This window comes from Cervus canadensis, chromosome X (genome assembly GCF_019320065.1).
Source record: "Cervus canadensis isolate Bull #8, Minnesota chromosome X, ASM1932006v1, whole genome shotgun sequence".
In the NCBI taxonomy this organism is placed as follows: Eukaryota; Metazoa; Chordata; class Mammalia; order Artiodactyla; family Cervidae; genus Cervus; species Cervus canadensis.
The window spans coordinates 72,687,507-72,712,308 of record NC_057419.1 but is presented as its reverse complement, the minus strand read 5'-3'; the positions used below and the strand labels follow the sequence as shown (position 1 = coordinate 72,712,308).

General features: G+C 42.8%; 2 protein-coding genes across 2 annotated transcripts; both read left to right on the top strand.

The window, feature by feature from the left end:
- Positions 1-1,103: 1,103 nt before the first annotated feature.
- Positions 1,104-3,319, top strand: LOC122435159 (melanoma-associated antigen B10-like). Its single transcript, XM_043459110.1, has 3 exons — positions 1,104-1,223; positions 1,914-2,037; positions 2,149-3,319. The coding sequence occupies exons 2-3, from the start codon at positions 1,963-1,965 to the stop codon at positions 2,917-2,919; spliced, it is 846 nt and encodes a 281-aa protein (XP_043315045.1). The 5' UTR covers positions 1,104-1,223; positions 1,914-1,962; the 3' UTR covers positions 2,920-3,319.
- Positions 3,320-15,255: 11,936 nt separating this feature from the next.
- On the top strand, positions 15,256-16,299 carry LOC122435405 (melanoma-associated antigen B18-like). The gene is made up of 2 exons (XM_043459552.1): positions 15,256-15,365; positions 15,456-16,299. The coding sequence occupies exons 1-2, from the start codon at positions 15,256-15,258 to the stop codon at positions 16,297-16,299; spliced, it is 954 nt and encodes a 317-aa protein (XP_043315487.1).
- The last annotated feature ends 8,503 nt before the right edge of the window (positions 16,300-24,802 follow it).

Genomic DNA, 24,802 nt, shown 5'->3' with positions numbered 1-24,802 from the left:
CCTGGAATTACAGCAAAGATCCTGAGTTCGATGTGAGGGTACCACCCATCACAGACTGGAGAGGCTCCCAGAGTCCCACTCCTGCCATCAACCCTAAAAGGATCCAAGCAGGAATCATCTAATGTAGTAACCTCCAAGAACCTTAAAATTCCCTCTGAAGGGACTGAGGTGGGTGAGGGCGGTGAGACCAGGGTATCAACTCAAACCAGCAGAGGGACGGGAAAGTAAAGCCGAGGACCCTGGGCAAGGTCTGAGGGAACCACCAGCCCGGAACTTAGGGGACCTCGCAGAGCCCGGCCCCTTTTGTTGGCGGCTGTGGGAGGAGCCCCGGTGGGGCAAGGATTTGACCCAGGACTATTTCCGCCCGTGTTGTCTGAGGGGCGCCTTCGTTAAAGAGGCCAGGGAGAAGCTCCAGGCTCTGCCGGGGATTACGGTAAAGCGTTGGGAGTGAGGGGACCAGTCAGTCTAAATAAAAGGGGTTCTCAGAGTTCTGCCCTGTTCTCGGCCCACCCTGGGAGAACATGGGACACGAATCATCTGGCGGAGGGACCTCTGAATAGCTTTGAAATTTTCCGAGGGGGCGATGGGGGAGGGGTGCACTGAGCAGGGTGTTGGCTTTGGCTCAGAAACAACAGCCGGAAGGGTCCCAGGTCTTAACGGAAGAGGTGGGGTGAGGGGTGGGGGATGGGGGTAAGTGGCGGGGCGGGCAGGTGGGGATGGGAGAGGTAGGTGGCGAGGTGGGAGGGTGGTGGGTAAAGGCGCCAACACCGAGGGAGGTCTGAGGGAACCACCCGCCAGACCACAGTGGGCGTCCTACTAGAGCCTGTGCCCCTCTGGCACTTTAGGCCTGAGAGGCCGCGGCTTCCGGTGATGAGGTGCTGGGCTGTGTGCATCCGGTGTCCAGGGGAAGTGAATGCGTAAGAAAGGAAGCAAGGCAGCCGTAAGGCAGGAAAGGGAGGAGCTTCCGGGCCCTGCGCCATTTTATAGTGCGGGTGCCCAGTGCGGTCTCCGGAACACCAGCCCCACGACCAAGGGGACCTCGCAAATCCCCTCCACTGCTGTCAGCCCAGGGCCACCTCGGGTAAGCGGGTGAGGCCGAGGCATACCCTCACGTGCTCCTCGGGCGGTGTCCGCAAGGCAGAGCCTGGTCTAAGATGGCAGCCGCGTGGTCCTTTCGAGGGAGGCAATCCAAGCTTTTCCAACAGTCCCTGTGAGGACCCCGAGTAAGGACTAAAGGAACCACCTGCCTCTGAGCAGTGGGGATCACAGAGAACCCTATTCGGGCCTTTATCCCCGACGGTACCTGGGGCAGATGGGTTAGACTGGGGCGTCCCTAACCACCTTCTCAGGCCTTTCAGGGATTTGAGGGTTTGCCTCTGAGAGTATTGGTCTCATGTCAGCAGAGGGAGGAGTCTCAGGCCCTGCCAGAATCCAAAGTGAGGGCACTGAGTGAGGACTGAGACCCCTAATCACCCAAAGATGGAGAGGGTCCCACAAAGCTCTGCGGGCGCTTTCTTTCCTGTGCATCCCCTGGCAAGTGTGGTCCAATGAAGTTCTGCTCATTTCCACTTTTGGGGTCTCAGAGTAATAAGGACTTTGAAATAATGGGACAACATCAGACCAGTAGAGCACAGGAATGCCAGGTCTTGCCAAAAGTGAAGTGATGAACCTTTGTTCCCTAACTCAGAACAGAGCCACTGTTCTAAGCCCCAGTGAGCCCCGGGCAGATCTGGGAAGTAGGTGCTAAATCACACCTGGTTATTTCCACAGAGTCCTCAGGGCAGAGACAAATCAGAGAATAAGGGGCTCACAGGACATTGCCCTCAAGGAAACCTGTAGACCCGGCCTTCAGTAGAGGCCTAGGCGGTATCTATCTGCCTGTTGACATGGCAATCTCATCTTCTTTACTTTAGGTCACTGAGTCACCTGCCCACTTGCCTGCTGCCTTTGTTGAAAGTCATCATGCCTCGGGGTCAGAAGAGCAAGCTTCGTACCCGTGAGAGACGCCGTCAGGCCCAAGTTGAACCCCAGAATCTGGTAGGTGCTCAGGCCATTGTGGGAGTAGGAGAAGAGTTCCCTTCCTCTTTCTCCTCTTGCAAAGCTATTTCATAAAGCTCACTTATTGCTTGGTCATATTGCAATCCACAGGGTGTTCAGAGAGCCACAAGTACTTCATCTACTGAGTCCATCAGAGGCTGTATAGATGATAAGGTGCTTATAATGGTGTATTACCTGCTGTATAAGTATAACGTGAAAGAGCCTATTAGCAAGGTGGAAATGATGAGAGAAGTAATCCAGATGTATAAGAATCACTACCTTGAGATCCTCCAGAGAGCTGCTGAGCACATGGAGATGATCTTTGGCCTTGACCTGAAGGAAGTGGATCCCTACCGGCACATCTACATCCTTGTCGACAAAATGGAAGCAAGCTGCGATGCAAGGCTGAGAGATCGGATCGAGATTCCCAAGACAGGCCTGCTGATGGCTGTTCTGGGTGTGATCTTCATGCAGGGCAATTGTGCTAGTGAGGAGCAAGTTTGGGAAGTCCTGAATGTGATGGGGTTATACAAGGGGAGGAAGCACTTCATTTTTGGGGATCCTAAGAAGGTCATTACCAAAGATTTAGTGCAGGAGAAGTACCTAGAGTACCGCCAGGTGTTCAATAGTGATCCTCCATGCTATGAGTTCCTGTGGGGCTCTAGAGCCCATGCTGAAACCACCAAGATGAAAGTGCTAGAGTTTATGGCTAAGATCCATAATATGGTCCCCACTGCCTTCCCATCCTTGTATGAGGAGGCTTTGAGAGATGAGGAAGAGAGAGCCCAAGCTAGAGCTTCAGCCAAGGCTCGTATTGCTGCCCGGGCCAGGGCCCGCTCCAGTGCCTTAGCCATCAGTTCCTCCCACTCCAAAAGAGTCTGAGGCAGATTCCTTACTTTGTTGTTAAAAATAAGTTCACGTTCTAAGTAGTAGAAGGTTGGGGAGGGGCTGCAGATTATACTGTGTGTAACATATTTGTGTTTTTGTGTTCTATGCTGTATCTTGGAAAATTTTAAAAATATTGTTCCTTTTAATAGAAGATTTAAGTAGCTTTGTAATCCACACTTCTGAGTTATATTGCTCAAACACTGATGCTATGGGTGAGATCTAAGTGTAAGAGTTTTATTGTTTGTGTAACTGGAAAAGTTCCACCTTACCTAGTAATTTGGAATAAGGTAACATGGCGATGGATGAGGCATTACTTTGGAAATGTGAAAAACTCAGCATTGTAATAGTTGTGGTCAAGAAATGCATAAATAAAAGATAAAAGTTCTTGGTTTCATTTATTAGTTTTAGTCTATTTCATAAGATTATATATATATATTTATAGAGGGAGAGAGAAATCTGGATATATTTAGCTTATTCAAGAATGCAGGAGAAATAATATTGTAATAAACTAGCCTTTTTCAGTGGCCCATTTTTTTTCTCCAACAATACTTAGACATCTAATCTTTGCAAAGCTCCCTGTTAGTATGGGGAATACTAAGGTAAACAAGAACCATTCCTTCTCATAGAATTTTAAAGTCTTGGAGCAGCTATGATGTAAGGAATATTGTAAGATATCCCCTACAACTAAAAGGACAAGTCAAAAGATGATGTGAGGACTTGGGGGTTTAATTGTGAGTAATCTAAATACCCCTTGGCAAAGGGGTTTGAGACCTTGGGAAATGCAAGTGCTTCAGTGGGAGGTAATTTTAATTAAGCTGGGTGGTGGGTCACATGAGTTCGAGTAGTAGGCAGATACTAAAATCTCAGGTGCTCTGTCTCAGATTAAGAGACTAAAGCCTGGAATAGAAAGCTGCTTTTAGCACTTATTTCAAGATCATGTACAAAGCAGAGCAATCTTCACCTAGGGCAGGAATGGAATAGGTTCTGTGCTCTTTTTTCCAGTGTGGGAGAACACAGTCCACAAAATAGGTGATTTGTGTACATTATAACAAGGGAGTGTCTGAGAAATTAGGGTGTTACTTACATGAGGTGGGGCTTCCCTGGTGACTCAGGTGGTAAAGAATCTGCCTGCAATGCAGGAGACTTGGGTTTGATCCCTGGGTGAGGAAGATTCCCTGGAGAAGGGCAGGACTACCCGCTCCAGTATTCTTGCCTGGAGAGTCCCATGGACAGAGGAGCCTGGTGGGCTATAGTCCCTGGGGTCACAAAGAGTCAGGTACAACTTAGTGACTGAGCATGCATGCATAGTGGGTTTAGTGGTTTTATATGAGATGGGATGCTCTGAAGCCACTGTGCTGGCAGTCTTTGCCCTGGGCTGGGAGAGATATCCCATCCAATAAATGGACATTTTAATTAGGTTATCTGGAATGTAATTTGGTAAACTCTTAAGGACTAGATTTGTGATGGAGGTAAAATAATTGCAAACACAAGCATCTGGGATGGAAGGGAAGATATAAAGGAGGGATGGAAATAAACTCTGACACAAATTCCAGGAATTTTGAGTTGCATCAAACTGGGTAGAATCACCCACACCAGAAATAAATATCCTAAGAAAAATTATATAGCAAGTAACTTAGTTTAACATGCTAGACAACATATCAGCTGATTTCTTGTGCCATATCCTAGAGAGCTACAAATTCTGTTATTTCCTGGATTAAAAACAAACAAACAAACCAAAAAAAAGGGAGGTTTGTAGGTTTTAGGGGGAAAATAATTATAGTAATAACTAAAATTTAGCAAATCCAATCAATGCATGCCAGATACTGTGCCAGTGTCTTAGTTAAGTCACATTCCAATATTCCTATTTACATGAATATATGTGAACCAAGAGCAAGAAGACTACTTATCAAATCCATTTCACAGATGAAGAATCTGAGGCTCACAGAATTCTGCTATTTTCTTCAGTTCACCTGGCGTGTAAGTGACAGAGCTGGGACTAGTGCCCTGATCTGAATTCTTCTACAGCCTACACTGTTCCACCACTCACAACCTGAGGCCAACTTTCTATCTTTTAATTCATTTCTCATTACTGTATGGTATCTCCTGGGAAATACAAAAAGAAGGCATCTGCAGCCAGTGTACTAAACCCAGGTGTATTAACAAGGTGAAAACAAGAACTAAACACTGAGTGGGGACTGTCTAGGGCCTGCATTTGCCTAAGGTTCTCCTGCCCCTATCCACAGGGTTCTTTCAGAGCTGACTCTACCCAGTGCTGGTACATGGTACCAGATCCAGCCCTTTCCAAATGACATGGCGCTTCCCCTGAGTTTTCCCCAGTGTACCCTTATGTCCACATCTGGATCCTGACCTACTGTCTAGCTCTCCCCTACTTCCTTTTGTAAGGCTATACTCTGCTCCCAGTGGAACAGAAAGCCCAGAATCACCCACCTATCCCCTATCTGTCCCATCCTCAGCATGGAATCTCTCCAAAAGCAGCAGCCCCAAGCACTATTGTTAACTGTGGAGGTGAAGTTTAGAAGTCTGCTCATCTGCTCTGGGTGCTTCCATCACACTCAAAAGTTTTTTCTCCAAATTGGCTTATGAGTAGATTAGGCACAGGATCTACTGGTTCTTCCAGAGATAGTGAAGGACAAAAGCCTGGTGCGCTGCAGTCCATGGGGTTGCAAGGAGTCAGACACAACTTAGACTAAACAACAAAAATAAGGTTTTAGAAGGCAGATGAGGTTAGAAAGAAAAGCGAATTTAATCTACTGACTCATTTGAGACTGGCCAGTGAATCTGCACCCTGATGAGTAAGCTTAACTAAGTGACCAAGAACCAAAGCCTCCCTTCTAAGTGGTGGATGAAGAAGGACCAAGGAAGTCACTGTCTCACAACCATCTGCAGAGACTGGATTCTAATAGACCCTGTAGCCCTTCCAGGAGGTTATGCTAGTATTCCACAAATTGCCACAAATTTAGCAGTCAACAACAAGACACATTTATGATCTCACATGTCTGTGAGAGAAATCCAAATTGCTTCTGCCGGTTTCTCTGTTCTGGGTTTCACAAGGCCCAAGTCAAGTTTTCAGCTGCCAGACCTCTCCTTAAGTGTTCTGGGAAGAATTTCCTTCCAAAACCATTCAGGTTTTGGCAGAATCTAGTTCTTTGTGATAATAATACCAAGGCCCTATTTCCTTGCTGTTAGTTGGACCTGCCATAGTTTCTCCAGGCCTCTCCCCAATCCTCACATGTGGGCCCATGTATTTTGAGTTAGCAATTAAACTGAATCCTTCTCATGCTTGGTATTTCTCTAACTTTCCTGTCTGCTACATCTCTCTCCTGCAGCAAGCCAGAGAAAGTTCTCTGCTTGTTAGGTGTCATGTTATTAGATTTGGTCTATCCAGGTAATCCAGTATCTTTATGTGAAAGTTGGTTGCATAACCTTACCAAATCTGCAAAGTGCCTTTGGCCATGTAACATAACATATTCACAGGTTTCAGGGATAAGGGTATGGGCATCTTCATGGAGCAATTATTCAGTCTACCAAAAGTGCAGAAAATGTTTCCCCAGGAGACATGCCACCTTTCAGAAGTAAAAAGAAAAAAAAAAGACCATCATTTTCCTGACTCTTGTCTGTATCTGCCTCAGAGGAAAACCCTGGTTTTCCACTGTGCCTAAAGAGACACCTGTACAAGCGTTCAGGCGTCTTCATCAGGTGATGGGCAGCAGAGGATCACTAGTTGTGATTTTTGACCATGCAGCAAAAGGAAGAAGAAAAGTCTCAGTGGATTGAGACTACTCTAAAGGTAAGTGCAGAACGGTACTATTTCATGACCAAAGGTGACCCTTCCCTGCTAAGATTTACAGTGTCATTTAGAAAATTGGGAGAAGGGGATGACAGAGGATGAGATGGTTGGATGGCATCATTGACTCGATGGATATGAGTCTGAGTAAACTCCAGGAATTGGTGATGGACAGGGAAACCTGGAGTGCTGCAGTCCATGGGGTCATAAAGAGTCAGACACGACTGAGAGACTGTACTGAACTGAACTGTATCTGAAAACACCTGTCACATAGTGGGCACTATAAAAAGTTGGAGTGTTTCAAGGCAATTTTTGCCTTCTCAGAAACTTCTCCAAGAATGAAGAGGGCTTTTATATACAAATTGTAAGTGTACTTTACTGATAATCTCCTACTCTTGTTTGTGGAGAGACTACACATGCTCATCACATTTGTCTTGCTCTGCTCCCTGGACACATAGGGACACTGAATTGTCCAGTCCACTTGTGTTAGAAAGGATTTTGTGATTACCCTTGCCACTGAAATATGAACAGAAAGATGTTTGTTCTTTTCAGATCAAGGCATTTGACAGTGTGCTACCTCGATGCTTTCTGTTCAATTCAACAGCAAACATGCAAAGTCTGTGTTGAGATATGGATCCGCATGGTGGAAGCAGCCTAGGTCCTTGGGTTACCTGACAGCAGAGACACTGGCTAACTCAAGGCAAGCTTTATGTATAGGACAGAGAAACTTTTGTAGTGTTCTCATTCAGGTTTTAGGCTTCTTCCTACATTCCTGCTAGCAGATACCACATGAATAACATACACTACTATTTCTGTTGCCCGTTTTATTTAAATATACTAATTACAACAGAAATAGTGCTTATGTTCTTGATGCTAAAAATTTTTGAAGAACATGAATAAATCCAAATCCCATTCCTTATTTCAATCTCTAAAATTCAGTCTCATGCAGAAGTAACCCTAATTTTTAAATGCTGTATATGTTACATTAAAATATATTCTGGGCTTTTTTCTTACATAGATAAAGTAGGAAAATTCAATGTGAGTTTTTAACACGCATGGATAATAATGTATGTATTATTTTGCTACTTGTCCTTGTCACTTAATGAAATGAGTGCAGGATCTTTCCATGGAAGCAGGTATAGATCTATCTCACCCTTCTACTTCCAAAAATTCTAAAGTGTGTATGTGCCACAATTAACCATTCTCCTTCTGATGGGCACATACGTTGTTTTCTATTTATTGCTATAACTAATAGAACTGAAACCAACATCATTGAATATAACTTATTGGGCAAATGTGGCTATTTTCTTATAGTAAAGACATAGAAATAAACATTGGATTGAAGCAGAAATACTGTGTTGATTGTAAGTTTTTAAGAATATCACTGCTATTCTGTTTAAATAATATGTACCAATTTATACTCTGACATATTAATGTATGTGAGTATCATAAACTCACAGGTATCTTATTCAATCAATTTTAAACATAGATCAAGCTTTTATGTGAATATATATCCTCAATGTTATTTTGTTATTTCCATTTTCTAATTCTTTTATTGAAAACTATCACTCATTAATAAATTCCTCATCCATACAAAGCAGGATTTTTGCAAAGTATATTGAGTACTGGGATATCTCTGGGTGCATGTTTTTAAATTCTTTGTCAGTAAGATTCTTTCCAATTAGCAAGGATTTGGTTAGAGTGACTAGATCCCTGAGAAGAGTCTAGACAGGATATCTTCAACTAGTAATGACAAAGAGGCATGGTGGGTAAAGAAATTTCCAGAGTCCATGAGAGAGGCCACATACTAAACCAAGTCCTGATAGCCCCGGGCAGGCTGGCAGTCAGAGTTCTGAATTCGGAGTTCAGCACATAGTGGAGAGAACATGGGGAATCTTGGAGGGTCGTGGACAACTTCCGCAAAAAGGCTTCGAAAATCTATGAATCATTATCAGCTTAAAGTTGCAGAGCAATCTGAGTGGGTAGATCTACTGGTTGAAATGACCAGAGACATGCCTGATACCCCTCCTTACCTTAGAATCCTCCTTGCTCACTGTCAGGCAGAGTACAGCGAGCTCCCCTGTGTCATTCAGTGATAATATTAATGAATATTGAGAGATACTGAGAGACCTACCCCTTATCACTCCTCTGGTGGTTCTGTGCATCCTGACCAGTGTATCAGAACTGATAGCTGTCTTCATGCCTGATGACAAAAGCCATTTTCTCTGTGTACAGAGCCCTCCAGCACTGAAGCTGGAGCTAGAACATCAAAATATATTCTAGATGCTATCCCCACCTTGGGCTTCCCTGGTGGTTCAGAAGTAAAAAAGCTGCCTGCAGTGTAGGAGACTCAAGCTCGATCGCTGGGTCAGGAAGATCCCCTGGAGAAGGGAATGGCTACCCACTCCAGTATTCTTACCTGGAGAATTCCATGGACAGAGAAGCCTAGCAGGCTGCAGTCCATGGGTGGTCACAAAGAGTCGGACACAATTCAATGACTAACACTTACCTATTTACTTATCCCTACCTTAGACTGCTTCTCTGGGTTCCTGAGTTCTTTGCAGCCGTAAGGCAGATACCCGTTCAGTGGTCTGTTGCCACCAGATACTCTCTGGGGTAGACATATGGCCCCTGGTGTGTAAACATTTTACACATTGTGTAGAGAGAATAATCGCAAATAATGCAGGTTGAGACTTTGGGATTGACATGTCTGTGCATGCTCAGTTGTGTCTGACTCTTTGTGACCCTATGAACAGCAGCCCACCAGGCTCCTCTGTCCATGGGATTTCCCAGGCAAGAATACTGGAGTGGGTAGTCATTTCCTTCTCCAGGGGGTCTTCCTGACCCAGGGATCGAACCTGCATCTCCTGCATTGGCAGGCAGATTCCCAGGTGGCTCAGTGGTAAAGAACTGGCCTGCCAGTACAGGAGTAGCAAGAGACCCAGGTTTGATCCCTGGATCTGGAAGATCCCCTAGAACAGGAAATGGCAATTCACTCCAATATTCTTGCCTGGAAAATTCCATGGACAGAGGAGCCTGGTGGGCTACAATCCATGGGGTTGTGAAGAGTTGAAGACAACTGAGCACATGGACGCATGCACGTGCACACACACACACACACACACACACACACACACACACACACACACACACACACACACACACACACACCCGGGAAGCCCACTGAATCTATTGATACTTTATTAGTAGCAAAAGTCCATACTTCATTCAGTTTTCCTCCATTTTTTCCCCTAATGTCCTTTTTCTGGCCCAAGATCCCATCAACAGTAGTACACTACATTTAGACATCACTTCTCCTAGGGTCCTCTAGACGTGACAGTTTATCAGATTTTCCTTATTTTTGATGACCTTGACAGTTTGGGGGAGTATTTGTCAAGTATTTTTAAGAATGTCCTGCTTTTGGTATGTCTTTGATATTTTCTCATGATTAGACTGGCATTATGGGTCCTGATGAGGAAGGCCTCAGGAATAAACTGACATTTTCATCATATCAAGGGTACATTATCAACATGACTTAACAACTGATGATCTCACCTTGTTCACCTACCTAAGGTAGTGTTTGTCAAATTTTTCTACTGTACAATTACTCTTTCACTCTCCTTTCCATACAGTACTCTTTGAAAAGAAATCACTATGTTTAGCCAACACTTAAGGGGTGGGGAGTTATGCCCCTCTCCTTGAGAGTGGAATAACTATATAAATTGTTTGGTATTATTCTCTACATAAGATGTTTCTATTCTCTCTGATTTATTTATTCAGTCATTTATGGCAATATAAACTCCTGGATATTTATTTTATATTTTGGGTTATAATCCAATATTAGATTTCTTTTCCTGTTCATGTTGTTCCATTGCTATTAGTCTTTTTGCTTCTAAGCCCTCTCAGAAGATACAGCTTAAAAAATGTCTGTAATACTAGCCCATCTATGCACATATAGCTATAATTATTTATATATCTGTCCATCTGTATCTATAATTAATAAACTAATATTAATATAATATTATTAACTAAAGTCAATAGTTTACATTAGGATTCACCCTCTGTATTGTACAGGCCTTACAGATTTTGACAGATACCAATGGTATGTATCCACCATTACAGTATCATACAGAAGAGTTTCACTGTCCTAACATCCCTCATTCTTTGCTTTTTCCTATCAGAGTCTTGATACACAAATGGGTTTCTTGGAGACAGCATACAGTTGAGTCTTTTTTACCTGATCTGACAATTTCTGCCTTTTAACTGGTGCATTTAGAGTATTCACACTTAAAATGATTGTTGATATACTTTTACAAAAAACCTACTATTTGTGTAACTGCTTTCTATTTGTTGCATTTGCTCTTTTCTATATCCTTTTTTTCTGTGTGTGTGTGTTCTCTGGTATTAACTGAGCATTTTATGTGATTTTATTTTAAATAGAATAGTACTCAAATTTATTTAAATTCCTTATTTGGAAATTTCAAATTCTGTAAAGTAAAAACCTAACAAATGTTAACTGGATCAACAGTTACCATTAAACTATTGTGTTTAACCTCTTAACTATTGATGATTATTGATTCTGAGTGTCAGGTATATTGGGTTCATTTTACTCTTCTCTGTATGGTTGTATACCATTAATAATTTCTCTAGCAAAAATGTTCATTCTAAATATCATATCTTTATACCACATTTTCTTTCTCCAGTAATCTGTTGATGAGAAATTACTAAACTCATTTTAATAGGTGTGCTGACCTTTATACAGAGACCAGACAATGACATCCCAAGGGAAAAAAAAATAACTTGAGCTAATCTCACTTACATAGAGGCATCGACTACAGTAAATAAATTCATGGCATATCCAATATAGAAGTGAATAGAGAGGCTGAATTCAAGAAATGCAAAGCTATCATAACATTACAAAAAATTGTCAACTGGAATTTCTTGACATTAACAGATTAGAGGATAAAATGCATCGGATCATGTCCAGGGGTGTAGAAAAAGTCTTTGAATGATACTTAACACCACAGTAAAAAAAAAAAAAAAAAAAACCTTTACTAAAATAACAATTGAAGAGAATTTTCATTTCCTAAAATCTACAGCAAACTTAGATAAATGTGAAATGTTAGAAGCATCAAAGTCAGAACAAAGACACAGATGTTATGGTACTATTTCTACTGTTTAAAAGTGGCCTGGAATACATAACTAAAGGAATAAGAATATCAAAATAAAAGAGGAAGGAATATTGAAAAAAATGAAATCACTCAGTCGTGTCAAATCTTTGCGACCCCACGGTATGTAGCTTGCCAGGCTCCTCCATCCATGGGATTTTCCAGGCAAGAATACTGAAGTGGGTTGCCATTTCCTTCTCCAGCGGATCTTCCTGACCCAGGGATCAAACCAAGGTGTCCCAATTGCAGGCAGACTCTTTACCATCTGAGCCACTAGGGAATCCCAGAAAACGGAGTTTGTTCTGTGGACCATATGGGGAGCTAACCGGCCACTCAATGTTGAAAAGACAGAGATAATAAATGGCAACAATATGAGCCTTTAATTAGAAAATCCAAAGGAACCAGTGCACAAAATACTCGAGTAAGAGACTCCAAAAGCTGTTGTATGTAAGATTACTATACAAAAAAAATCTCTTCAAAAAAGATTACTATACAAAAAAAAATTTTGTGTGTCTGGCCACACAAAATCAATAGCTAATTAGAATAATTAAATAGAAAATTTAACAGCAGCATTATCCGTAACAGCAGCAATATCCAAAACTTACCTAAAAAGAAATTTAACAAAAATGTACACAATCATTTTGGAGGCAACTATAAAAATGTACTGATAGAGAAAGAAATCCCAAATAAATAAAGAAGAACACTAGGTTTATTCATAGGGAAAAGAATACTGTAAATATGCCAATTCTCCTTAAACTATTTACAGATTTACTACTTGCTTTGGACTGAATTGTGCTCCCCCCACCCCCGCCCCTAATTCATATGCTGAAGCCCTAACCCACCCTTGTGATTGTATTTGAAAACAGGGTCTTTAAGGAGATTATTAGAGTTAAATGAGCTCATAACAATGGGGCAATAATCCAATTAGGCTGCTGTTCTTAAAGGAAGAGGAAATGATACTAGGTATCACTCTCCATCTGTGTATTTACAGAGAAGAGTCCCTGTGTTCAGTTCCAGTTCAGTTCAGTCACTCAGTCGTGTCCGACTCTTGCGACCCCATGGACTGCAGCACGCCAGGCCTTCCTGTCCATCACCAGCTCCTGGAGTTTACTCAAACTCATGTCCATTGAGTCGGTGATGCCATCCAACCTGTGAAAACAGCAAAAAGTCAAAAGGAGAGCTCTTACCAGAAACTGAGTCTGCCAGCACCTCTAACTGGAATTACTAGCCTCCAGAACTGTGAGAAAGTAAATTTATGTTGTTAAGACACTCAAGTTGGTGGTACTTTGTTACAGCAGCCTAAGCATGTTAATACACTGCCTCATATGTAGCTTCCAAGATGGCAAGCAGACTTGGGCTGCTGTTTACTAAACTCAATCCTGGAGAAACTATAAAAACCAGAATGAAAAGAATAATACCAGCAACAACAAAACAACATAAATGAGAACCCCCTGGGAGAGACTAAGTCTGTGTTGAACTAGAACCTGAGCGTGGGCAGGTGGGGGCATGCCTCTGGAGTTGAGACAGGTCTGTAGCCTGCAAGAGAGGCAGACAACAGGATTGGTTGGAGGAAAGATTTTAAGGTTCAGCCTGTGGTTTCCTTCACTGTGACTTGGGACCATGGATTTCTACTGCTTCACTGAAGGAACCTGAGGCATCTCCTCAGAGCCCACCTAACAGGATGGCAACCAAAGTTTGGTGCAACAGTATGAGTCCAGAGGCTGTGCAGTAACCACCTGAGACCTCTTTAGAGGATGAGGACTGATATTTTTTTAAAGTTACTATTATGATCAAATATAAAGAATGGAAAGAATGAATCACACTTAACAAGGGTAGGTATTCTTTCATGAAAAAAAAATGCATATACACACCCACTTGCTAGAGATGTAAATATATTTCTTACTATGAATGAAAATCAAAAAATAAAGTGGCCACACTGGACTGTGCAATGTTAGTAATATAAAAGATCTGAGTCTCACAAAATTCTGTAACGTAGCCTTTTCTCCTTAGAAAGTAGAACTTTTAGAGTAGAAGTCTCCCCAAAGTCTATGTATGGCTGGCGAACAAACGGCTGTGGGCCAATGTGCTTTTTCTCTTAGAGCCTGCCATGCGTCCTGGGAACCTGCCTTGCACTGCAACTTTCCCGTCTGGTATCTAGCCTAGGACTTAGCTATTTTCTGTAAGGTTTGCAGTAGGGAAACAGCTGAGTTTTCAGAGTGAGTATTACCCAGGAAGCCTTTGAAGAAGCAGCTAAGAGGACACCCTACTCCCTGCCTCCACCTTGAGGAATGATGCAACAATCTTCCCCCCACATATAGACGGACCGGCACACAGCCTCGTCCCTGCTTTCACTCCTGGGAAGCCCAGGGCAGAGCTGTCAGCAGGAGGTGTGAGCTGACTTCCCCCTCCAGGGTCTCAGGTCTCTGGAGGGGAGAGGCGAGGCTTAGAATTGTGGGAATATGCCTCCCTAGAATAAAGGAGATGTCACAGAACTCCGCTCTGATCTGCCACGCGCTAAGAGGCCCGTGGCATAGCCGTTAGGCCCAACAACCCCTCAGTTCTACCTCGAGGTATCAGGAAGTGAAGCCTTTGATCTGAGGCTAATGGTCTCAGATCAAAAGAGGACAACATCCCGGACTTTATTTGGAATTAGGGAGAGGAGCCTGAGCGAGGACTAAAGGTACGCTAAACCGGGCACACACACTCACTGTCCCTGCTGTCTACCCTGGGAAACCCCGGGTCAGGCTGTCAAACTACCGGACGGACGGTCTCGGTCTGGTGGAGGGGAGGGACGCGGCGGGGCGGGGTGTGTGTGCGGGGGGCGGGGGGGGGGGAAGACATGAGTGACAACTGAAGACCCTGATAGTCCAGGGCAAAGGGGGTCACATCAAACCCTGCTCGTGTTGTCAGTTCTGGAAGGCCCCAGCAGGGGTGGCCAACTAAGGCTTTCCTTCATTTCCTCCTCGGGGACGGGAGGGTCTCAGGGACGGAAGGCCATTTTTGGAAGCAGTTTAGCTTCAGAGCGGCAGAGGGGAGGATGGCCGGGCCCTGCCAACAGTTGACAGGATGCTTCTAAATGTGAACTGAGAAGATTTTAGACTGTACCCCACAGAGCCTAGACCTGCCAGCCCAAGGCACACTGACTTATCTACAGGAGTCTCACGGGGCAAGCTGATTAGGGAGCCCTGTGGGTTCTAGAGCAGTAACCTCACACAAACCTGCAAAGGTGGTCTTGGTTAAAGCCAGGGAGGAATCTCCCCGTTGAAGGCGCTCACAGCATCTCCTCCCTCCTCCAGGTGCCCTCATTGTCTGTCTTCCTGCCCACACTCCTGCCTGCTGTCCCTGATCTGTGTCATCATGCCTCGGGGGCAAAAGAGTAAGCTCCGCGCCCGTGAGAAACGCCAGCAGGCCCGGAGTGAGGCTCAGCATCTCCAAGATGCTCAGACCTCTGCAGCAGAGGAAGAAGAGTTCCCCTCTTCCCTTACTCCTCCTCTTGGTGGTAATGTCCAGAGCTCTCTTGCTTCTGGGTCAGATAGAAAATCCCAGGGGTCTGGGAGAGCCCCTTCCACTACCACTACTTCTGCAGGTGCTTCATGCACCAGATCTGATGATGGTGCTAAGAGCCAAAATGAAAAACCAAGCATCTTCCAGGCATTACCCAGCACTGAGTTTTCCTGTGGAACGCCTCTAGACCAGAAGGCAACTCTGTTGGTGCAATTCCTGCTGCGCAAGCATAATCTGAGAGAGCCCATTACCAAAGAAGATATGATTAAGCATGTCATCAAAAAGGACAAGAAGCACTTCAATGAGATCCTCAGGAAAGCTTCTGAGCTGATGGTGCTGGCCTTTGGCATTGAGGTGAAGGAAGTCAACCCCACCACTCATTGCTATGCCCTTGTCAGCAAATTTCAGCGCACTAGTGATGACAGGCTGAGGGGTGAGGAGATCATGCCCAAGACCGGCCTCCTTATGACCATCCTCTGTGTGATCTTCATGAAGGGCAATTGCGCCACTGAGGAGGATGTCTGGGAGGTGCTCAATGTGATGGGGATATATGCTGGAAGGAAGCACTTCATCCATGGGGATCCCAAGAAGCTCATTACCAAAGATCTGGTGCAGGAAAGGTACCTGGAATACCGCCAGGTGCCCAACAGTGATCCTCCACGCTATGAGTTCCTGTGGGGCCCGAGAGCCCATGCTGAAACCAGCAAAATGAAAGTTCTTGAATTCTTGGCCAACATGCATGATACCGTCCCCAGTGCCTTCCCATCCTGGTATGAAGAGGCTTTAAGAGATGAAGAAGAGAGAGCCCGAGCCAGATTTGCAGCCATGCTTCACAGCAGTACCCTGGCCAGTGTGCATTCTGGGGCCAATGGCCGAGGCAGCTTCTCTCATCTGTAGTGAAATCTGAAGCATTGTCCTGAAGTAGTGTGGGCACTTGGAGGGATCACATTGCATTGCATATTTGAATAACCTACAGATTTATGTTTTGTTGTTGAAAGTTTTCAAATGTTGCTTAAAAAAAATATTTCAAATGTTAAAAAAAAAAAACTTTAGTTCAGAATCTAAATGTATGAATGATATTGGTTACATACTTAATGCTGTTTATGAAGTTTAAGAGTAATAGTTTTGCTATTTTGTTAAACAAATTAAACAAATAACCTTCCATCTTTTTTAGTGATCTGGAATAGATAGATAAGAAAAGATAGCATTGGAATAGGCATTTCCTTAGAAATGCAAAAGAAATTAGAGGTAAAATAGTTGGGATCAAAAAAAAAAAATAGAGAAACAAGTAGATGGTGAATTCTTGGTTTCCCTTATTCTTTATATTTTCCTGTTCTGCAAAATAAAAGTTATATATCTGAACTTGCTTTGTTTATTCAATAATGTAAGAGAAATAAAATCATACTAAATTGTTCACTGTTTTTTCCCCTTAAACATTAATCGAGCAGTTGCTCTTTGGAAGGCTCCATGTTAGTATGTATGGAGTGGGGGGGGGGGCGGTAAGAAAAAGAAGGCTGAGCCTTTTCCCATTGGATTAGAATCTAGCAGCAGCTATCATATAAGAAAGACAGTGATGTATATTATCTAGGGTGAAACAGATCACCAGCCCAGGTTGGATGCATGAGACAAGTGCTCGGGCCTGGTGCATTGGGAAGACCCAGAGGGATCGGGTAGAGAGGGAGGTGGGAGGGGGGATTGGGCTGGGGAATACATGTAAATCCATGGCTGATTCATGTCAATGTATGACAAAAACCACTACAATATTGTAAAGTAATTAGCCTCCAACTAATAAAAATAAATGGAAAAAAATAAATTAAAAAAAAAAAAGAAAGACAGTGAGGTGAGATGCCTCTAAGACAAAAAAGACAAGTGAAAAGGATGAGTGGGGGTGGAGGGGAGGGCCAGATGAGGGCACTCAAGAGTAAATGTCCTGAGACAATACAACCTGGAGCCTTGGAAAAACCTCAAGTTCTTCAATGGGAGGTGATTTTAAGTGGTGGTGGGCCAGAAGAGGGTGTGTGAGGGTGGTGAGCAAGGGCCAGACCCTTGGGTCATGTGTCTCAGAGTTGAGCAATTAAACTTCCAAAGGAGAACTGCTTTCAGCAGTTACTTTGGGATCATGGATTAACTAGAGAGAACTCTCCACCTAGGGAGGGAATGGAAGGTATCCTGTGCTTCTGTTCCAGTGCTGGAGAATACAGCGCACAAACTAGGTGATTTAGCCACATCATCACCAAGGAGTTGCTGATAAATCGGGGTGATACTTCCTTGAGGTGGGATGCCAAGAAGTCACTGTGCCCATGTCACACTCTTTGCCCTGGACTGGAAGAAACAGAGCCTGCCTCATTAAAAAGGTATTTTGACTGGGTTAATTTGAGTGAAATTTGGCAAGCCCTAAGGGAGGGTTTCCCAGGTAGCACTACTGGTAAAGAACCCACCTGCCAATGCAAGAGATGTAAGAGATTCGAGTTCAATCCCTGGGTCAGGAAGATCCCCTGGAGTCGGAAATGGCAACCCACTCCAGTATTCTTGCCTGGAGAATCCCCATGGACAGGGGAGTCTGGCAGAGTAGGACAGGACTTAGTACATAGCAAGGCTTGATTTTGGTAGGGGTTTGATGAATGAAAATGGGGTGATCTGGATCTAAGGCAGCTGGGAGGGAGAGAAGGAGTTAGTTCTTGACACACATTTTAGGAGCTTTGAGTTGCATCCAGATGGGGAAGAATCCCCAACAGCCAAACTAAATAATACAACCTCTATGGGGCATGATTTACTAAGGTATGTTTTCTTATTAAACAGAATTTTTGGCTGACGTGGTGTTCAGCATCCCATAGTACTGCATATTCTCAGACATCTCCTGGATTAAAACAACAGCAAAACAAAACAAAAATCTCAGCAAGAGGGTTGGTATTATATGGGGTCAAAAAAAATCATGGCAAAAATTGTCACTCTTTACAGTTCCAATGCACACTAGTCATTATGCCAGGTGTTTTATATACATTATACACATTCCAACAGTCCTAGAAGACAGAGCTTATCAAACACACTTCACTGAGGAAGAATCTGAGGCTCACAGAATTTGGTAATGTGCTTAGTTCACATTGCTAGTGACAGGGCAAAACTGGAGCTCTGGTCTGAATTCCTCCAGAGCTCACATTGCTCCACTCCTCCCAGTCTGAGGCTGACCTTGTGTCTATTAATTCATTTCTTTTCACATTGCTCCAGAATATCTTTCTGGCAGTGAAAAGAAGGACCCTGTGGCCAAAGTACTAAAAGCAGTCTGAAGAAAGAAGGTGAAAATGAGAATGAAACTCAATTTAGGGGGTGTCTGGGGGCTTGTTTCCCTGGAATTCTCCCACCCCTCACGCCAGAGTTCCTGGAGAGCTGACCTCCTGGGTCCCAGCACGGTGTCCGGTCCCGCCCTTTCCCAGTGACAGCGCCCTTCCCTGGGTCTTCCCCGGCGAGCCCTGTGCCCTCGTCTCCAGACTGGAACCTGACCTGCCGGCCAGCTGTTCTCTGCATCCTCCTCTGGACGCTGCACTCTGCTCGCAGAGGAACGGGCCACTCGGATGCCCGCGCTGCCTGACTCAGAGCATCCCGACTCTGCAGGTTCCTCACCCGGGACCCCGGGGCCGCAGCTGCCCTTTCCCTGTGAGGGGTCACTTCCGGCAGGAAGGTTCAGACACCTCCTCATCCCCACTGGCTGCCCCCACCACGTTCTCGGTGTTTTCCAATCTGCTGGTGACTAGGGTCTGATTTGGCACAGAAACTACTGGTCGTTGGGCTTCCCCGGTGGCTCAGCAGTAAAGAATCTGCCTGCAATGGGGGAGACACGAGGTTCTATCCCTGGGTCAGGAAGATCCCCTGGAGGAGGGCATGGCAACCCACTCCAGTACTCTTGCCTGGAGAATTCCATGGACAGAGGAGCCTGGTGGGCTACGGTCCACTGGGTCGCAAAGAGTCGGACAGAAGTGTAGCAACTAAACAGGCACACAGGCTACTGGTCTTAGGGTAATAACCCTGAGGTTAGAGAGGAGATTTTCGAAACCACCCTGGCATTTTCAGGAGAATTTTAATGGGCTGAATTATTTGAGATTGGCCGCTGACCACACACACCAATAAGTGAGTTTACCTTGGTGGTCAAAACCAAAGCTTCCTCCATAAGAAGCAGATGAGAAAAGATGACAATAATCATGGTGTAAAAAAAAAAAAAACACCAAAAAACCCCCCAAAAAACATGGTATAAGCAAACATTTACATCGAATTTTTAAAAACTCAGGTGTCCTTCTAGGAGGGAGAAAATTCTTCTGTGGCAGAGGTGCCATCCTTGATAAGAAAATATTCTTGCACTGCATCTTGTCTCTGCTTCCCCCAGAGGAAAATTCTAGTTTTTAAGTAATAGTGCTAATGCTCTTATTGCCCCCAAATTCTAAAAGTATGGATAAGTCACAATCCCCCTTCCCTATCACATTCCTCTAAAATTCACCCCTATCCTCAGAAGCAACTACAATTAACATTTTGTGTTATTTCAAAATTGACTAGACTTTTTCTTACATATGTGTTATAAAAATACACTGTGAGTTTTTTAATATACATGGATAATACTGTACATATTGTTCTGCCTCTTGCCCTTGTCATTTACTAAAACGAATGTGGGATCTTTCCCTGAGAGCACATACAGATACATCTCACCCTTTTAACTACTCACAAGTATTCTTAAGTGTGTATGTGCCATAATTAGACATTCTCCTCCTGATGGACACAAAAATTGTTTCCCATTTGTTGCTATGATTAAAAAAACTTGCATGAATTCTTGGGCAAATATGTATGTTCTCTTATAGAAAATACATAGCCAAGTACAAGCTGGATTGAACTGGAAAGAAGATGATGGTTGTAAATTTTTATTAATATTGCTGATACTCTGTTCAAATAAAGCTGTACTGATTCATATCCTCACATATTAATGTATGCAGTGTGCACTCTCATGGGAATTTTATTTTATCAACCTTTTAATTTTGGTCAAACTTTTGGGTGAAAATATATTGTCTCACAGTTATTTTAATTTCCCTGTTTTCTAAGTAGGTTGAGCAGAAAATTAACTTAATCTCTCATCCATAGAAACTGGGATTTCTTCAGTGATGCTTTGACTACCAGAATTCCTCTGGGCACGCTTTAGAATTCTGAAATGCCAATACAATTTTCCTCTTCACTTTGAGAAAGAAGGATTGGATCAGAATGACCAGGTGTCAGGGAATGGGTTCAGACAGAACACTCCCAGCTAGTAAGGAACATTAGAAAGAACCAGAGAAAGAACAGTGATCAGAGACCATAAGAGGGAATATGAAGTCCAGAGAGGCCAGGATTCCATGACACAACTTGTATCTAACTTGTCTACAGTGGCTGTAAACATTTTAGGCAAGGGGCCTCTTGTTCCAACTTAAGCTTTCCTCAGAAATCCAGTCCGTGATTTGATGGCAGTTAGGATGTTGTATGGTAGCCATGATTTTTGGACTACATGCTATCCCTACAGCTTAGATCTGTCTGAAATGCTACTGAATCACTTTGGGTGTTCAGAGAGGACTGTCCCCTCTGGCTATTCAAGATTTAAGAGTCTCCCAGTCTTGTTTGCCTTCCAGTAGTTCAGCTCACTGCTTTCCAGGATTTTTTTTTTTTTTTAACTCCCCTGGTAGTTGCACTTTGACCAGCCACATGGAGTACTTCCCTTTTCATGAGCAGATTAATGTTCAGTGAAAGGCCCAAGGGGACCTTCTACAGATTTCTGGAGCATTAACTCCACCCAGCTCTCTTCTTTCCAACAACTTGCCCTGCAAATTTCAGCGGTTTTCGTATTTACAAACTCTGCTCACTCTGTCCTTAGTTCAGCCCACTGTGCTCTGTTATGGTTTATCCTCTTTGTACTACAGTCTAGACACTGCCTCTAAGTAGAAATACAGGATCATTTGGAGAGCCTATCTCATCTGTTTTCCTACTTTTGGGGATCATAATCCGCTGTTTTCCAGTCACCTCATATATTCTGCTTATTTTAAAAGTTGTTTATAGAAACTAATGTGGAAGTCCTCCTGAATGTTTTTATGATGGCAACTTTAAAAAAATGTTTTAAAAGAGCTTCTTGATGAAAGTGAAAGAGAAGAGTGAAAAAGTTGGCCTAAAACTCAACATCCAGAAAAGTAAGGTCATGACATCTGGTCCCATCACTTCACGACAAATAGATGGGGAAACAATAGAAACAGTGAGAGATTTTATTTTCTTGGGCTCCAAAATCACTGCAGATGGTGACCACAGCCATGTCACCATGGCTTTAAATGATGCTTGCTCCTTGGAGAAAAGCTATGAACAACCGAGACAGCATATTAAAAAGCAGAGACATTACTTTGCCAACAAAGGTCCATCTAGTCAAAGCTATGGTTTTTCCAGTAGTCATATGTGAGATGTTGGACTATAAAGAAAGTGGAACACCAAAGAATTGATGCTTTTGAACTGTGGTGTTGGAGAAGACTCTTGAGAGTCCCTTGGACTGCAAGGAGATCCAACCAGTCCATCCTAAAGGAAATCAGTCCTGAATATTCGTTGGAAAGCACTGATGCTGAAGCTGAAACTCCAATACTTTGGCCACCTGATGCGAAGAACTGACTCATTGGAAAAGACCCTGATGCTGGGAAAGATTGAGGGCAGGAGGAGAAGGGGACGACAGAGGATGAGATGGTTGGATGGCATCACCGACACGATCGATATGAGTTTGAGTAAGCTCTGGGAGTTGGTGATGGACAGGGAAGCCTGGTGTGCTGCAGTCCATGGGGTCGCAAAGAGTCGGACATGATTGAGAGACTGAACTGAACTTTGAGACTTATAGAAAAGTTGCCAAAATAGTACAGAGAGTTTCAATATGTCCCTCACCCAGGCTTGTCCAATGTTAACATCTTAGGTAATATCATACCTGTGCTAGAACAAGAAAATTAACATTGTGTTAACAGCATTAACCAAATTAACTACCCCATTTAAACTTCATAATTTTTTCCATGATTATCCTTTTAAAAATCCTAATCAGTGTTCCATATTGCATTTAGTTGTTATTTCTCCCTGGACTCCTACAATCTACAATAGCTCTTCAGTCTTACCTAGTTTTTCATGACACTATCAGCCCTGAAGAGTATTTTATGGAATGTCCATCACTTTAGGCCTATTTGGTATCTTCTCATTACTAGACTGAGGTCATAGTTCCTTGGAAAGAGAACCACAGAAATGCTGCCATTACTTTCAACAGTACACCGTACCACAGGGTTCCTGATTTCACTACATATTATTACTGATGACACTGACCTTGATCACCTGGTCAAGGTGGTCTTTGCTGGGCATTTCCAGTGTAAAGTTACTATGATATCTCCTGTAGTCAACAAATATGTTGGAGGGAGATGCTTTGAGACAGTGCAAATACATTCTCTTCTCAAATGCACTGATTCTAGCACCCATTAGTAGATTTATTGTTGTTGTTTAGTCACTAAGTCCTATCTGACTCTTTTGTGACCCCATGGACTGTAGCCCACACCTCTGTTCATGGGATTAAGTATGAGATAATCAAAACTGTGATATATGGCTAGTAGTGTCTTCCATTTCCCTTCTTTAAATGATTATTAATTGCAACTCTACTATGAGGAGGAGTGCTCATGTTTCTTCCACTTATTTATTTAATTAAGTATTTATATCATTATAGACTCAGGATTTTTTTCTATTCTTTGGGTTATAATCCAGTACTACAATTATTTATTTTTTTGCTCAAAGATTTGGGCATTAAGAGGTCCTTTTCCTCATAGTTCATTCTTTCAACAATCTTCCCTTCCTCATATCTTTTGAGAGTATTATCTTTTTTTTCCTGTTTCCACAAGGTATTCCAAGCTCATTTTGACTTTTTCCATCTCAGCCCTGAAATAACTACCTCTTCAAGGATCTTTAGCTCCTTTTATAGAAGAATGATGCTTAAAAAAAAAACCCAAGATCTTGTCACTAAGTATGCTAATTACTACTAATATGCCATTGTTTGTAGGTCTTCTCAGCAGCCAGGACTGGGGAATATTTGTGCATTAACCCGTGTATATATCTATATCTATATCTGTGTGTATTTAATGAGTTTATACTAATACTTCAAATTCCAATTTAATACCATGGGAAATCATTTTAATCTCCCCAGTTTAACTGTAATTTCTTTCTCCAATTGTAATAAATCTTAATTTTATTTTTAACAACTTACTTATTTATCTGTTCAAGTCTAGTATTCACATAAATTAGCTGCAGAATGTCTTATCAATGCCTCTATGAGAAACACATTTACTGACTATATAACATTTGTGCACAGTTCTTTTTGTTTTTATCCTTTTAGTATACAGTCAAGTTACTGTTTTCTAAAGTTACCTGGGTTAGTTCTTTTCCCCTTACCTTCAGTATAGTTGTGTTTTTGATTTTTATTATAGGTAGTTTCATTTGTTAGTGTTTGTAGCTCATGTTGGGTTTCCCAAACATCCTGATTGGTTTTAAATATCCATTTGTTAATGGCAGCATTTCTTAACCAAGTATTTATTGCTATTTATTAATTCCTTACTAAAAGACATCATCACACATACAGTCAATGACCTCATAATATCCATATCAGCTGGCCATGATCATAAGGATGTGCCAGAAATATTCATTCCAATATTTAAATTAGAAAAGTCTCTTTGTCTTGTGCATTCCAGGGATACTTGGTTTATTCAGGTAAATGCCTCATATTTACTCACTTTTTCCCACATACTAACTCACATACAACAGTTAAAATATTTTACATTGCTGCACATATCAGGACTCAACCTGATCTTCTGCACTGGGCTTAATTCTTAAAAGCAAGAAATTTAATGTCTCCATATGGCCATTAAACCCAGCTGAGGAACTACTATTTGTCATGATGTTGATGATGGGTCCTTTACTGCTTGTGTCTTTTTTTATTACTGTTGCCAAGTAACTGAAAAACTCAGGCAGCATTGCTGAGGATAAGACCTTTCCCTATTAAGAAGAAAAAGATGCCAGCCTGCTGTGTGAACAATAGGGAAACTACCCTTATCATTCCCAGCACAAACACTTCATCACTAGGGGAGCATCTTTACCAAAAAAAAAAAAATTTCTTTGAAATTTTTCTGTAAAACATTCTTTTTCTGTTCACTAACATGAAACTTTTAGAGCTTTTAAAGAAAAAAATAGAATGTTAACTGGCAGGAAAAAGAAATGGAGATAAAATCCAGAAAATGTACTACACATCTGTCTATACCAAATAGTTGGTATCTTAAAACTTCACATTAGGAGAGATAGAAGTAGTTATTACTATCACATGGCATCTTGCCCTACTTAATTCCAGCAG